The sequence below is a fragment of the Ciconia boyciana genome, chromosome 2 (assembly GCF_034638445.1).
Source record: "Ciconia boyciana chromosome 2, ASM3463844v1, whole genome shotgun sequence".
NCBI classification, from domain to species: Eukaryota; Metazoa; Chordata; class Aves; order Ciconiiformes; family Ciconiidae; genus Ciconia; species Ciconia boyciana.
This window is the reverse complement of record NC_132935.1, coordinates 100260958-100276642: the sequence shown is the minus strand read 5'-3', so window position 1 is coordinate 100276642 and position 15685 is coordinate 100260958. Positions and strand designations below refer to the sequence as shown.

Genomic DNA, 15685 nt, shown 5'->3' with positions numbered 1-15685 from the left:
CTCCCCTTTGCCTTGGTGTTGCCTGTCCCCCTTGCTTCCCTCCTGCACTTAGGGGCCGGGTCCACGGCAGAAGCTGCTCCCTGGCTGCTGTGGGCTGGTTAGCAGGTGCTGGACTTAAAGAGCACTTCTGCAGTATGGTGGGACTTGTCTTTCAGCCTTTCCCATGTTTGGGGACACGTTTTAGGGACCTGTTCATCTGTTTAGCTGGTAATTTACAGAATTCAAAGGGAAAAAAATGAGTGACATCTCAGCTTGCCTCAAAAAGACTAAAGAGATTTAAAGTTGTTGGGGAAGGGTGGAGAGGGAGAGGCTGGATGAAAGCAGTTACTGTCTTGTTTCTGCAGAAAAGCAAGCTAAAAACAGCTCTGCTCATAAAAACTGTGGAAACTAAGTTGTCACTATGGTGGGTTTTTTTTTAATGCTGTGAATGTCGAAGTCATGTTAGCATAGCATCGTCCAGGAGTTTCGTCAGTGAACGTGTAAACTGCGAATGTCTGAGGGTAAACGTGATGACACCGGAAAAGCGCCCAGCTTTTCAGGCCTGTTCGGGTGTAAATTTAATCTAATCCGTCTTCCTTCCGGCATTGCATGAGACGTCGAAGGAGGGAAAGTGCAACGTTGAGAGGGAGCTGACCTCGGACTCCAGCCATCCCCCTCCTGCCCTACCGCCAGCCGCAGCCTCCCCTCACGCACCCCCTGCCTACCGGGAGCCCTGCGAGCGAAAGGCGAGGGCGGAGCAGAACGAAGCCCGGCCCCGCCGCAAACCCGGGGCGGGACGTGCGGCGCCGCACGCCTCGGCCTCAGCGCCGCGCAGCCCGCGGCCGTCGCCGGTCCCCGCCGCTGAGGTAAGTACCCCCCCGGCGGGGCTCGAACCCGCGGCCCCGGGGCTTCCCCGCGGGCCTGGGAACCGCGCGGGCGGACGGAGCCGCGCCGAGGGGGAGCCTCCCCCTCGGCGCGGCTCCGTCCGCCCGGTTCCATCTTCGCCCTTCCGCAGGCGGGCAGCTGCACGTAGGCTCGCTGCCCGCCGGGCTTGGTGCGGCAGCTTCGTCCCGGTGCGAACCCTGCCCAGCAAAGCGGCCGTCGGGTTGTTTTTCCCTTCTTAAAATTTGACAGCCGTATCCTGAGAATTGCCTTCGCGTGAGTCGGCAAAATTTAAACCTATCTCTTCGATTCTTAACTGGAAGCAAAGCCAGACAAAAGCGGTCATCCCCTTTGGGGGGTGAGGGGGTGTCTCAAATTTGAGCTGTCTGGGTTTTGCAGCGCAGGGGGGGAACGGAAGGCGCTACGATAGCCTTCATCGTCCAAAGGGAGACGCAGCAGCCCTGTTAGATCGCGTAGAACGTTTTATCGTCTCGTACAGCAGAAATACCACGGTGGTGGTGAATACCTCCAAAACATAAAACTATTTGGCTGAGTGATGCGCAGGAGAAAACCATGAGTAACATCTGTACCTGGTTCTTTATGGAGAATTCCTTACTGGGAGCTTGCACAAATATGCTCCCTAAATGGGCCGCTTGTGTTTCATTTATTTCTTCTCAGGTAACGTACTTCCGAGTGGTGCTGATGAGTCTCTTTCAATTTACTGCTAGAAGGTTGGTTTCCCAAGCATATTGTGGACTTAAGGCTGCTTCTTCAAAGAAACAGAAGTTTTGTTTGGAAATGGCTCGTCCTAGTTCAAGTAAGACAAGTATTTGTTTCTTTTAGTACCCCGGACAGGTGTTTAAGCTAGATTTGAAGTTCTGGAAGGTTCATGTAATAGGCAGAATCTATGGTTTAATTCAAAATGTTTAGAAGAGTGTGAAGTTGGCTTTTTTTTTTTAGTTGCTAAAATTTATCTTCTGTGGATAGTTCCAAAACCCCTCGTGTAGTTGCAGTTAGTGTGGCTGCCTGGTGATTCGGTTTTAGTATTTATAATTTATGCACATAAACGTATGCTAATTAATTGCATTTCCTTTTCGTAATCCTAATGGGTAATAAAACTCACTCCTCATTTCTTTGCACAAGAATTATGGAGGGCCTCAAGCATTTGTAACAAATCAGGACCACGATATTGTGTAACTCCAGGAGCCTTGTTCCATCTAGTAGTAGTAAATACCCTCTTTTTCTTTCTTTGGGGGTTTTTTTGGTTTTGTAATTTCAGGATGTGCTTTAATTTGAAAACCGCGCACAGAACTTCACAGGTATAATAGCAAAATCCCTAACAGTTGGATAGCCAAGGTGTACTTGCTTTTTCTGCCATCTTGAGCATCAGTGTTTGGCTGCTGTCAGAGACTGGAGACTGGGCTAGGAGGGCTTTTGGCCTGATCTTGACATGTTCAAGGGCTTTGTGAGGTTTGGTTTACAACAGCAGATGGGGTATCAGAATCATAGTGTTCTCTGCCCAGTTCTGCAGTGCTCATGCTGTGGGTCTTGGGATTTCTCCAGTGACTATCTCTCCTTATAAAAACTTCCCTGCCTTTGGTTTAAAAAAAACCCAAAAAACAAAAAAACCCCACATAGTGAATTATGGAGATTAGGGTTGTAATCAGCAGCTCAAAGTCCAGGTGGAGGCCAGTCACTAGTGGTGTACTGTAGGAGTCAATACTGGAGCCAATATTGTTTAACACCTTCATTAATGATCTGGATGATGAGGCAGAGTGTACCCTCAGCAAGTTTCTAGATGACACAAAACTGGGAGGAGTGGCTGATACGTCGGAGGGTCGTGCTGCCATCCAGAGGGACCTCGACAGGCTGGAGAATTGGGCTGACAGGAACCTCATGAAGTTCAGCAAATGGAAATACCAAGTCCTGCCCCTGGGGATGAATAGCCCCATGCATCATGACAGGCTGTGGCTGACCAGCTGGAAAGCAGCTTTGCAGAAGAGGCCCTGAGGGTCCTGGTGGACACCAAGTTGACCATGAGCCAGTGATGAGCCCTTGTGTCAACAAAGGCTAATGGGTGTCCGGGGCTGCACTCGGCAGAGCATCTCCAGCAGATGGAGGGAGGTGATCCTTCCCCTCTGCTCAGCCCTGGTGAGACACACCTGGAGTGCTGCGTCCAGTGCTGGGCTCCCCAGTACAAGTGAGACATGGACATACTGGAGAGAGTCCAGCAAAGGGCCACAAAGATGATTAATGGCTTGTAGCATCTGACATATGAGGAGGGGCTGAAAGAGCTGGGACTGTTCAGCCTGGAGGAGACAAGGCTCAGGGACATCTTATCAATGCATAAAAGTACCTGATGGGATGGAATGAAGACAAGGCAGACTCTTCTCACTAGTGCCCAGTGACAGGGACATGAGGCAACGGACACAAATTAAAACATACGAGATTCCATCTGAACACAAGAAAACACTTTTTTACTGTGGGGGTGGTCAAACACTGGAATGGGTTGTGCAGGGAGGTTATGGAATCTCCATCCTTGGAGATACCCAAAATCCACCTGACTGGGCACGGTCCTGGACAGTCTGCTCTGGCTGACCCTGCTTGAGCAGGGGGGTTGGACTAGACGATCTCCAGAGGTCCCTTCCCCCCTCAGCCGTTCTGTGATTCTAGAATATGTTGCTTTAAAATTAATATCTGAGGTAAACTGGAAGATATTTTTTTTGCCTCTCTTTAGCTAACCTGTTCCTTTTTAATCTTGTTTTTAGAAAAACACAAAGGAAATTTCCCATCTTTTTCCCAAGTTACTTTACCATGCAGGGAAAAGTGGAGGAAATATACATTCAAAAATAGAAAATACAATTGCAAACCTAGAAAATGGGCAAGATGCTTCAGAAGGAAATGCGTTTTCCCAAATTACCTTAATTTTGAAGGTGATGCTTTGTAACTAAACATAAATTTTTTTCATCTCAGGATCTTACCTTACAATTAGGAAGCAAACTGTTCCTAGGTGGTGGTGGCAGCAGCAGTTGTTATCATGGTAGCATCTAGTGTGCGGTTGTAGTGTAAGTCTCTGTCTTTCAAATATTGAGTATATTCATAGTTTAATACATGTTGCCCCACTGGGCTTGCTCATATGCATTTTTGAGGATCTCCAGGAATTGCCCTTCAAATTCCAATATACAGGAACTCAGAAACAAGTTAGTATTCTGAAATTGAAGTCATGGGAGGTGTATGTGGAAGCCATTTCTGGATGCATAAGTATGCCAGCACTGTATGTGTGGCTTCTTATGTAAAAGTATAAGTGTTTGAACAGCTGTTTGTTTTTCCTCCCCACACATAGGTATGGCTGATTTTCGAGAAGTGTTTGCCAAAGCGAAGCACATAGCCATTATCACAGGAGCCGGCGTTAGTGCGGAGAGTGGAGTTCCTACCTTCAGAGGGGCTGGAGGTTTCTGGAGAAAGTGGCAAGCCCAGGTACGTACTGGTGGCACGTGCCTGCGTAGCTGTGCTGCTCGATCCATCAGGTAGGTGAGCGTGAAGAGTCCAAAGAAGCTGGGTACCTTAGAGGGTGGAAGCGCTCCCATGGCGGTACGGTGGGGACAGCCGTGTCTGCAGCTCTTCCCCTTGCCCTGGGGGGGCTGCTTTGTGCAGCTGCAAGTTCTTTTCTGTTCTTTGGTTTATTGGTTGTTTGGGAAAACCGATGTTTTTGCAGACAGCTCTGGGTCTTTCTGCCATCCTTGGTTTTTTGCTGCCTTGCAGCTTAGCTGTTTGCTCATCTTTTTACACCCTCACTGTTTTCCTACCTCGTGGGGCCTTTCCTGTTTTAAACTCTTAAGAGCCTTTTACCAAAATAACAAAGGACAGAACCGATTATATCGACTGGTTGTTTTCTTTTAATCTTGGTTTCTCATAATACTCTTTAAAAATGTTTTAGGATTTTTTGTTGTTTGGGAGCAGGGTTCCTCACAGCCTTTAACTCTCCCACAAGCTCGCTCTCTCTTGCTGGTGTGATCTTGCCAGTGTTGGGAGCCACTGGGATGGGAGAGGAGGTGGAAGCAGACACTGGGGAGTGGAGTGGTGCAGCGGCGAGCACCAAAATGTGCGAGTTGAGTAGGTGCCTCGTGAGTCTGATCCTGCGTGGTGCTGCAGATGTTTCAAGTAACCGTTATACTGTCAGTAGCTACCCCAAACACTGCAAGCACGTTTGCTGTCGTTATGGTTCTTAATGACAGCGTTCATGAAAGATTTGAAGTTAAAAAGAGGTCAGAGAGATGAGTTTTTCAAGATGGTTTGAATCTAAAGATGCATTTTTTCTTTCAGTGACTATCAATTCAAATAAAGCATGCGTGTGTATAAATGCCTGGTCCTTCTGCATCAGAAAGCTTGCATTCAGCGTTTTTATATCAGTAGAACTGTGCATTGAAGCATTACACTGAGCCACTCCTCATTTAAAAAAAAAGATAAGGCAAAATTAAAGTTAGTGTGAAAAGTATAGCTTAGATTTTACTGGCACATAAAAGGGAAGACATTAGACTTTGGTTTTGACAATGGCTGTAATTTGGCTTGTGTTACACTTAAATTTTTAAGGCAGAAAAGAAATTGCTAGCAAAGGAGATATATCCACACGATGCTGAGTTTATGGCTGCTGTGGAAAAGAGGGTTTTGAATGCCGAAAATCGTGTGCATTAAAATATCTTATCTTCCTTTGTGCTGTACTAAACTCCTAATAATTTGGTACGGCAGCACAGAATAAGGTCCGAGTGTACTACGTAAAACCATGTACCACACTATTGATATAAATTATTTCCTCTTTTAATGAGATACTTTGACTTGTCATCCTCGTAAGGGCTATTGAACTATATTCTTGTCAACTGCATCTGGTTATAAATAATCTGCCTTTGATTATCTCGCTATGCTGGTAGCAGTGTAAATGGCAGTATGCTAGCAGGCTTCACCTGGGGAGGGGATTTTCTTGCCCTTTCATTGGTAGAATGAATTGTTATGTCTTTTCCAGGAGCTGGCTACACCAGAGGCTTTTGCGCGAAACCCTTCTCGTGTGTGGGAATTTTACCATTACCGCCGGGAAGTGATGTTGAGTAAACATCCAAATCCTGCGCATATTGCCATTGCAGAGTGCGAAAGGCGACTGAGCAAGCAAGGAAGGAGCGTTGTGGTCATTACTCAGAATATTGATGAACTACACAGAAAGGCAGGCACAAAGCACCTCTTAGAAATTCATGGTAAGAATCAGCTTACCCGTCTGCTACACGCTAGCAAACTTGTGGGGGAGAAGAGAGCACAGGATAAGTACTGGGAGAAAAGAAATTTGCTTTTAAAATGATAGTAACTTGCATGAAGTACTCACAACGTCACCCTGTTCTCTTTTGGAAGTTGTTTCAGGTACTTCATAGCCTCCCTTTTTCTCTCATCTTTCTTTTTTAATGGATTCCGACAGTACACAGGAACTGGTTCTCCCTTCCTGCTTGCTCAGTTTTGCCTCACATCCACTTGAATACATGTGAATAGTGACACTTGGCTGATTTGGCGTAGAAAAGGGGGAAGTAATCCACTGAGGGCTTCTGCTCTGTGGTAGTGCTACACTGCTATTGCTGCTAATAAAAAGCATATTGGCAAGACTGGTCTCGCCAGCCCTGGTGCTTTCCGCTCTGCTACCTGCCGCTTTCCCTCTGTCCTGTCCTGTCCTGTCCTGTCCTTCAAAGACCCACCTGTGCAGTCGTTGGCTACAGGAGGAAGAAGGGGCTGGAAACAGATGAGATTCCCTTACTTTTCTCTGCCCAGTGGCACTCCCTCTCTCTTCCCTGTAGTTGGTGGCATTCCTCGCTCTTGCCCTCTCTCCAGCAAAGTCCAGAGGAGCACAATGCAGGTGCAGCACACAGGGGTCAGCAGGGCTTTTGGATCTGATGAAATACATTACAGGGGTGGAGAAAACGGAGGGTGAGGAGGTCCTTCTCCATCCTATGGGGTGCTTTCACACCACAGGCCCTACCGCAGAATGAAAGTCTCCCAGGACAAAGTCCCATCCTGGTCCTCCAGCGCTATGATGCTTCTTAATTCTAAGTATCACGAAAGGTTTAAGTGGGATTTCCCACTGCTGCTTTGTGATCTGGACACAGGAAACCTGCACAAGTTGTTTTGCCATTGTGGATCCAAGGATAAAGCCTTCAGTATAGTTTAATTTTAGTCATAGTCTTTACGAAATAGAAATTATTTTAGACTCTTGGTAATATTGTGCATCTCTACAGCACGTTACTAACGCTACAGAAGCCTTGGGGTTGGGGAGTTTTGCATAAAACAAAACGGTGTTAACCAGCGTGTATTTTTTTTTTAAGAAAATGTTTCTGATTTAAGGGGAAAAGCAATAAGCAGAAATCATCTCCCTCAGTGATATTTTAAATAATGATTTTCCTCTGCAATACTGTTACAAGGCTGTGTATTACTCATGTGGTAAGGGTAGAACAAGGTGACAAATCACAGCTTAGAGGGACTGTTGCTGTTGTTCAGTGCGGCCTTTCAGCTGAAGGGGCTGTGTCTGTCTTTCCTGGGCCCGACCTGTGCTTAACTGTGACGCTGGTCACCTTGGGCTGCTGAACAAAGCGTGTGTACGCGTGTGTACGCGCTGCGTAAATAGCGTCTCATTCATAATGCTGCCAGTTTTCAACGCTTGGCTGTTATGTTCATGTCGTAAGTTACCCACAAGGTACAGTCTTCAAAGTCAAATAAAGGCCGTCCGGGATACACACAACCATTTGTTTGTGCAGCCATGCCTCAGAGCAATCGCTTGATCACTGATGTTTTCTCTTTGTGCGTTTCAGGTAGTTTATTTAAAACTCGATGTACCAACTGTGGAAACGTGGCTGCAAATTACAAGAGTCCAATATGCCCCGCATTGGCTGGGAAAGGGTAATACATCTGCCTTGTAAACTCTCTGTATTTTCTACTTTGTCTGCTGTTCTATAGAAAAGGAGCCATTTTAGGAGCGTACAGGAGTTTCAGCCAACCACCCCATTTTCCTTTAGTATTATTAACACTGAAATTTTACACAACTGTTTTGAAACGTAAGTATACTGTTTGGTAACTTCAGTGAAAGATACCGTAAGTCCTGTGAATGAATAACTGTTAACCTCTAAGTTAGCACAACATTATATATGTTTTAATTAGAACCATTTCAAATGGTCTGAAACTGTCATATTGGACATCAATTAATTGTACTCTTTGAGAGTGTGTGTGTGTACTCCCATCCTCTGCAGCTTCCGGGTTTTTTGTCAAATCAGATGCTTATTCCTTAAATTGGACTGTCATCACTTGATAGGTGGATTGTCCTCTTCTGCATCTCTTGAGCATCTAGTAGCTTTTGTCCTTCAACTCATCAATAAGATTCTCATGATTACAGGTCTCAAAATACAGATGCGTGAAACAGCCAGAGGGAAGCATCAGTTCCCAGGATTTCTGCAACTTAAAAAGTTGCAGAAGGATCCTTCCGTCTCCTTTTTCTAGCCATCCTCTCTTCCACCATTAAAAAAAAGAGGGGCGGGGGGGACAGGATAGGCATATGCTCATAGATTTTTAGCATTACCTTTGCATTTCGTCAGATCTTTAGATAGCTACATGAATATTTGTTGTGCGTTTGACAGACTTTGACCCACTTCTTACAGCTGCTTAGCTCCTGGATAATTCTGGACAAATGCCTGCCTGCCCTGCGTGTGGTATTTTAGGATTGTAGTAGATGTTGGAGTTTGCTGAATTTGCAAAGATTCTTTGATTGGAGAGCGTGCTTTAGAGAATACTAAGCTTTTATTAATATATAAAGTGTACTTTGTAGGACTGAATATGTATTTCAGTTTTGTAACTTCAGGGCTCCAGATCCTGAAACAGAAGACGCTGCGATTCCAGTTGAAGACCTTCCTCAGTACGTATGGACTGCTTTGGTTTTTGCTGTTGCCTCTTCATGCCTTGCGCATCTCAAAGGCTCACATTACTGTTCACATAGTTTTGGAAGGACATGGAAACATTCTACAGGAGAAAAAGACGTGGGACTTTTCCCCAGAGAACTGAGTCTAAATCTAAACCTGGCGTTATGGGGGACAGCAGACAACCAGAGTGTGTACTAGAAGTTTACCATGATGCTGAAGGGATCACATGCTTGTGTACTTGAGCATCAAGCTGAAAAATGCCTAAATTTGTGGGTTTTGTAGGAAATGGAGTAGTAGGAGAATTGCAGTAAGAAACTAAGTGCTACACAGTAAACATTTTGTTACTTTGCAGGTGCTACCTAGTTAGTCAGTCTGGAATATGGTGCTGGGGTACAGCCACTGTGTAGTCCCTTGCAGGCGTTAAATACCCCACGGTGCTTTTTAATGATGGCTGAAGCTTTACCTGAGCTCCTTGCAGATGCAAGAAGCCACCGTATTTTTCATCTGGTTCCTAAGGAAAAGAGGCTAACGCGATGCTTCTGTCTTTCAGTTCACTTTCTCCTTAAAAACCTGTTAGCCAGTTTGTTAAAGCTGATGGAGGCCGAGGTCTGTAGCACGTAATAATGTTTTAAGTTCCATGCATTTCAGGAGCTGAGTAAGGGGAAGACACAATTACGAGTTGAACAACTGTTCAGCAACCCGTTCTGTGCGACCAGGCAGCATGTGTGTACTTCCAACACGTGTGTAGCACGGCACCAGCTGCCTTCTGTCCAGCACGTGGTAGAGGGAGGGTGTGGGGATGGCTGTGAAAGAGAAGGGAGAAAGAGTGAGGGCAGATAAGACATGCCCAAATGAGAATGAAAACTGTTTTGCGGTTGAAATGCCTGTATCAGCAGCATAACGCTGTCCCTTTGTGATTTTTACACAGGTGCGAGGAGGACGGCTGCAATGGGCTCCTGCGTCCCCACGTTGTGTGGTTTGGTGAAACCCTGGATCCTGACATTCTCACAGAGGTTGAGAAGGAGCTCGAGATATGCGACCTCTGCTTGGTAGTGAGTGACACTTTTGTTATCTAGCCCCTTAATTGGCAGGGAAGCCACGCTAAAGAGGTTGCACCTCCTGGGTAAGGGAGATGCATCTGTACTTCCCCAAGGGAGCTAAAAGCACCTGAGGGACTCTGTAGCGTCAAGTGTAAAACATTAAAATACCATGAAGTTTGAAAATTTATGTATACTACTCGGAAGTTAACAGGTTTGTCATGTGTGCATCTTGCTCAGCTGGCATCTGCAGTCTGCATCGAGTGTACGCAGGGGTTAGAGGTTCGAGTGTTAGAGGTTAGCTAATATTTGAATGTCTCAAACAGTGAAAAACAGGATTATTTTCATGCTCAGTTTAAAAAAAAAGTTACAAAATGTTCTAAGAATGTAGCTAGCTGTTATCATGTGCTACTTTTTTCTGTGAGGTTGTTTACATGCCATGTAGGTTGCATATCGCTGACTAAAACATTTGCTCAGAATATTGTGTACCCTTCAGAAAATAATCTCAAGTAACAGAAGGGACGTCTTGTGGTTTTTTTACTGAAAGCAAAGTCTGCGATTTTGTTTCTGGGATCTTTTTTTGTTCGTGTACAGTTACAGTCCCCAAACAGGCTGCTTTGGGTTGCATCAGAGAAACAATTCCTGATTCTTACGCTGTGTTAAATAGCTACATATGGAGTGACACTAAATATAGATACTGATTTGGTTTCATTTCTGTAGGGATCTTCCACGCTTTAGTCGTTTTGCAGATCCAGTGTTCTGAGAAGGGTCCTTACCTTGTGGGTTGGTTTGGTTTTGTCTGGGTAACTACTGGCCTGCTACACTCGTGATTTTTCGCCCTGTCCCTGCAGGTCGGGACCTCCTCCGTGGTGTATCCTGCCGCTATGTTTGCCCCTCAGGTATCCGCCAGAGGAGTGCCAGTTGCAGAATTCAACATGGAAGCTACTCCTGCTACAAACAGATTCAGGTAAAGCTGTTCAGGTTTACACTAGCAACCTTAAGTCCCCTCCATCTTCATTGTTTTTTGCGCTGAACTGCTAAAACGCTTAGGAAATTTTTAAACGCACACGATCCATTTTTTTCCCCAGTGCTCTAAGAAATACTGTTTCCTTCCAAGTAAGGAAGGATGATTGTTCCTTCTTGGTGGCATTAACTTACGCTGAAGACACAACCGCGTGTTTCGAAGCGTGAAGCTCAAGTCTGTCCCTCGGTCCTGGCGGGCCTGAACCCCCCTCCCTCAGAGGCGGGACGCCCTCGCCCCCCGCCTCCCAACCGCGCTCGGGCGCTGCCAGCAAGCCGCAGCGTGCGCTGGTCGTTGCCCGCCCCTTCAGCCGGCTGCTTCCTTCCAGGTTTCACTTCCCGGGCCCCTGCGGGACCACTCTGCCGCCGGCGCTGGCCCGCCACCAGACGGAGATCATCACCTGAGCACCGCGGAGCGGCCGGCGGGGAAGCGCCGCACCCGGCAGCCGCAGCCCGGCCTGGGCCGCGGCGGGGGCACGGGGGGCTGGGCAGGGGGTGGGCGAGAGGAGGCGGCGGCTCTCGCCGGGCCGTCCCCTCCCCTGCTCCCCGCGGCAATAAACGGCCGGGCCGGCACCCGCCGCCGCTCTCCGGGACTCGTTTGTCTGCGCGCGCGCGGCCGGGGCGGGGGCTACAAACCGTTGGGCGGGAGGGGGCGTGGCTGGCGGCCGTGCTCGCGCCGCGGGGCGGGGCATCCCCGCGGGGGCGGGGCGCGAGTGGGGCTGGCGGCGGAAGGCAGGGAGCGCTTCCGGGGTGGGGGTCAGTCGCGTGGCGCGGGGGCCATGGCGCGGCGGCAGAAGGCGGCGGCCGCGGGCAAGCGGCGGCCCCCAGCCGCGCTCCTGGGGCCGCCCTCCTCGGAGGACGAGGCCCCGGAGGAGGTGTCCTTTGGCGCGGCGAGGGAGGCGGCCGAGACCGAACGGAAGCTCGTGGGGGAGGCGGCCCGGAGGTACGGACACCGCCCCCACCCGCGCGCGAGCCTTTCTCCCCCGCTCCGCGGCCGCGCTGACGGCGCCTCCCGCCTCCCCGCAGGCACCGGGAGCTGCTGAAGGAGAAGCGGCGGCGGCGGCAGGAGCTGTTCGCGGAGCAGAAGGTACGGCGGCCCCCGCCCCCCCACCCCCCCGCGCCGGCGGCAGCGGCCGCGCCCCGCTGACTCCCTCCCCTCTCCCCCGCAGAAGCGGAAGCTGCTGCCCGAGGCCGTGCTGCAGGAGCTGGCCGCCGCGCCGCCCGCAGGGTGAGGGGCCGACGGGGGGCGGGCGGGCGGGCGGGCGGGGGTCGGGGTGTCTCGGCGAGCGCTGCCGGCCGGCGGCGGGCCCCTGCCGCCCGTGGTGCGGCCCCTTCGGGTCCCGGCGGTGGGAGGCGGGGGGGACGCGGCAGCTTTAGCGGCTTCGAGTAAGCGGCGGGGACGCGAGTCGGAGGAGTAACCTGTCGGAGGAGGGAGTAACCACCTGTCGCCTTCTCCTTACCGCACAGACCCGGCGGGCAGGCGGCGGCGGCGGCAAACCGAGGTACGGTACAGCGCGGTGCGCTTCCTGGGAGCGCGGGGTTTCATGTCTGGGACGTAGCGCCCTGGGACGGAGACGCGCGGGAAGTCTGAAACCGGAGCGGCCTGGACAGATTGGCTCTCGCCAAGGAAAAATATCTAACTGAGGAAAAAGCTAAAGTCGCGTTTAATCCGATTCCTGGGCCTTTTACCAAAGTCGTTTGCTGTACGACGCTTTCTGTTAAAATAGCCCGAGGTGTTTCAGGAAATAATGGGCAGGTGTATAATACAAAAAGCAAGGATTACCAGAGGGAGACTAATATTTAGCGTTTAAGGTGTGAGGGCTATTCCCAGGTAGAGTTGTTAATCACCTTGATACTTTACACATCACGCTATGATTTAATTGCATCTGTAAAAAATCCGGTAACTTTTTTCACATTCTGAACTAGAAAACCAAGATCCTAGAGTATTCATAACTGCTGTTTTCTAGCACTCTTCATCTGTACTTCAAAGTACTTTAAAAAAAAAGAAAGTTGTCTCACCCATGCCCCCCATAATTGTATAGCTGAATGGTGTAACTGCTGCTTTTTCTTCCTTTTATTATTGGTTTTAAAAAATCTGTTGGCATAAACAAGAGATGAGCTCAGGATGGTGCTTTGGATACACGGTCGCTGTAGTACTTGTTTTAATGGCGAGAAGGAAGCCGAGGCTGGACTCCCCTTGGCGTCTTACTCGTAGCTGTTGTGTTGCATTGAATTTTTGTCCTGTGATGAATCCCGTTTTGTGCTGTCGATGCCAAGGAGGGGGAAAGCTGACTAGTGGTACTTGGGTGGCTCCCCTGGGGTATGCTTCTTCCCCTCTGGCTCACAGCCCTTCTGTGAGGGCAACGCTTCTAGCTCTTACTAGTCAGAGCTTCTGACAAATGCCCGTTGCAGTTAACTAAGGACATTGTATTTTTCAGAGCCTAAGTGTTGTTTCTTTCCTGTTCCTCTTTCACTTACACCTCTTGATTCATGTTTGGGAATTTTTTTTCTGTTTTCTGTTAAATTTACTTCAGGTAAACGCCGTGGAGGTGGGGCTGCTAAGCAGAGACAAGGCCAAGTCCAAAGGCGGGTGAAGAAAGACAAGCAAAAAAAGGGTGCCAGGTACGCTGGGAGAAGACCACCCAGAGGGTTCTGCCTGCTTGGGGAGGGGCGTCACAGCAGCAGCTCCGTCACTGCATGGCTGTACTGTCTTCTGCACTTGATGTTCCCCCTGCTCTTCCTCGGATTGAAAGTGTATTTATGTGCTAAAAGCACCTTTAATATGCTTCTGATACAGCATACTTGTAAAATATATATATGTACACACACACACACATATATATATAAAAAAAATCTGGAATAGAAATAATTTTTATGTGTTATGTATATATAACTGCTATGAGGTAACTGGGCAGTCATAAGTACAGCAGTAGACATTCTGTTATGTGTTGCTGCACATCTGGTTGTTGAGCACCGAATTCCTGCATTTCAGTCTTTTTTTTTCTTTGTCACCGATGTCCCCCCATAGAGGAATTGCATTAGCTTCTGGTAGGACTAATTCAAGGCTCCCAAGGAACATCGTATCCCAAGGCACGTGATGGCAGGTTGAGAGTCTTGGTCCTGTTTTGTTGTTTGGTTTTTTTAATACTGCTACAAAGCTTGGCTGAGCATCAGAAACCAGTGCTGGCCACTGTTGTGCTCAAGTAGCAAGGCATTGACTAGTGTGTCTGTTGTTCTGGGTTCTGTAACTATGCTACAGGGATTTACATCTCTCTAACTAGGACGAAAGGAAACTATACTGCTGTGTGCTTAAAAGATCAGAGTCTAACAGGCCTCCACCAACAGCTTGCAAAAGACTTTTTAAACACTCAGCTCTATGGACCAGACACCAACCGAGCACAGGGTAAGCAGTTTTCCTTAGGTGGGCCTGCATCTAGATTTGTCTGTGTTAAGCTTAGTAACTAACACTCATCTCCATTTCAGCAAATGAATTTTTTTCCCTTGAAAATAAGAAAAACCCAGTTAAAAAAGCTGCAGTTCAGTTTGTGGACATATCTTGGGGTGAGTATAAAAAGTCAAAGTAGGTAGGACTTCATGCATATATGGTTTAAAGTACACTTTAAAAAAAACCAACCAACCAACCAACAAAAGCTTTCCCATGTTAGAGGGCTGTATCTTGCTACCTTCTAACTCAAAGAACCTGACAGTAAGGGAAGGGCAACAGCACCACAGCCTGAGTGGGCGCTCTACTGAGGAGGGTGTATGAGATCTTGAAAAAATTACCTCAGTTTTGGTACATTAAGAAACAGCACCTGGGCATAGAGCCATGTTTACTTGTTGAAATAAAGACTTTACTAATCATCATTTCAGCCTACAAACTCTCAACTGTTGGAAGGCATTTCAGATTTATGCATAAAACTTAAAGAAGGGATGCCAAGATCCCAGAACTTGTGTGAGCACAGGGACATAGTGCCTGTTTCTCCTCCTAAAAAAAAAAGAGACATTACAGAAATGAATGGGGACAGACTCATACATGCATCAGTTACGGCCCCACTCTGCCACTCAGTCACACAGGCACAGTCTGTGAGGCTCACGAATGCCAGAGGCAAAAGTTACTGATCCTTAGCAGGCAGTCTGCTCTTCAGTTGTGCTTCAGAAGTTAAAGCACTGCTGCACCCCCCACCCTTCTTCTGAGGAAGATTGGCACAAGTTGGTACCCCAGCCAGTGGAAGCCAGCTGCTGTATGTCAGCTATGATAGGAAGTTTATCAATCAGCTCTCCGATCAGTAATCAGTGGGTTGCTGCTTCTGCTAGATGGGCTAAGAAAATGGTAACTAACAGCTTTTTTTTTTTTAAGGGCAAGAAAAAAAGCAAAGAGCAACAAGGTTTAAAAAACGTTGGCTTGCAACACAGATTAAAAATCAAGTATGAAGACAGCTTTTTTCAGAAGATGTTATTAAGGACTTCTACTGGAAGTTAGTCTCTCAACACAACAAAGGTGTTTTTCCCCCACTTCTCTATCATCACTCTGCTTTCAGCTCCAGCCAACAGTCACCAGAAAGCACTAACCTTCACAAAGCTGTGCCCAAACTGACTACCCTGGTCTCTCCCCCCCGCCCTGCCCCAGCCCTTTCAGAAGTGGGGGAAACAGCTGGGCCTGGGCAGTGGCTCTATCCTTAATACTGACTTAGAACACCTGGTGCTATGACCAGACTTGTAGAACTGGGTGCTACTCCATGAGGCAGCTCCTTTGCAGAGAATAAAGATGAACGATGGTGTACTTACTTACTGTTCTGGATGCTGCGTTTCTTATGACAATCAATTATTCCTGCT

The 15685-nt window shown here is 48.1% G+C and overlaps 2 protein-coding genes across 3 annotated transcripts; both read left to right on the top strand.

Moving 5' to 3' along the window:
* Positions 1-605: 605 nt before the first annotated feature.
* Positions 606-11431, top strand: SIRT5 (sirtuin 5). Of its 2 annotated transcripts, none has more exons than XM_072853354.1 (9): positions 606-845; positions 1540-1678; positions 4205-4338; positions 5879-6104; positions 7698-7785; positions 8738-8791; positions 9724-9847; positions 10684-10799; positions 11182-11431. In XM_072853354.1, the coding sequence occupies exons 2-9, from the start codon at positions 1564-1566 to the stop codon at positions 11255-11257; spliced, it is 933 nt and encodes a 310-aa protein (XP_072709455.1). In that variant the 5' UTR covers positions 606-845; positions 1540-1563; the 3' UTR covers positions 11258-11431. The 2 variants fall into 2 exon arrangements, with proteins under 2 accessions (XP_072709455.1, XP_072709454.1); XM_072853353.1 differs by lacking the exon at positions 606-845 and adding an exon at positions 1001-1137.
* A 200-nt stretch (positions 11432-11631) lies between these two features.
* On the top strand, positions 11632-15636 carry NOL7 (nucleolar protein 7). The gene is made up of 8 exons (XM_072851601.1): positions 11632-11795; positions 11855-11939; positions 12022-12080; positions 12320-12354; positions 13387-13474; positions 14134-14255; positions 14336-14413; positions 15210-15636. The coding sequence occupies exons 1-8, from the start codon at positions 11632-11634 to the stop codon at positions 15281-15283; spliced, it is 705 nt and encodes a 234-aa protein (XP_072707702.1). The 3' UTR covers positions 15284-15636.
* Positions 15637-15685: the final 49 nt, after the last annotated feature.

Coding starts and splice junctions, on each gene's coding strand:
- SIRT5 (XM_072853354.1), top strand. CDS start 1,564: ATGAGTCTCTTTCAATTTACTGCTAGAAGGTTGGTTTCCCAAGCATAT. Junction 1,679..4,204: donor AATGGCTCGTCCTAGTTCAA/GTAAGACAAGTA, acceptor CCCCACACATAG/GTATGGCTGATTTTCGAGAA. Junction 10,800..11,181: donor CCTGCTACAAACAGATTCAG/GTAAAGCTGTTC, acceptor GCTTCCTTCCAG/GTTTCACTTCCCGGGCCCCT.
- NOL7 (XM_072851601.1), top strand. CDS start 11,632: ATGGCGCGGCGGCAGAAGGCGGCGGCCGCGGGCAAGCGGCGGCCCCCA. Junction 11,796..11,854: donor GTGGGGGAGGCGGCCCGGAG/GTACGGACACCG, acceptor GCGGCCGCGCTG/ACGGCGCCTCCCGCCTCCCC. Junction 14,256..14,335: donor AGACACCAACCGAGCACAGG/GTAAGCAGTTTT, acceptor TCTCCATTTCAG/CAAATGAATTTTTTTCCCTT.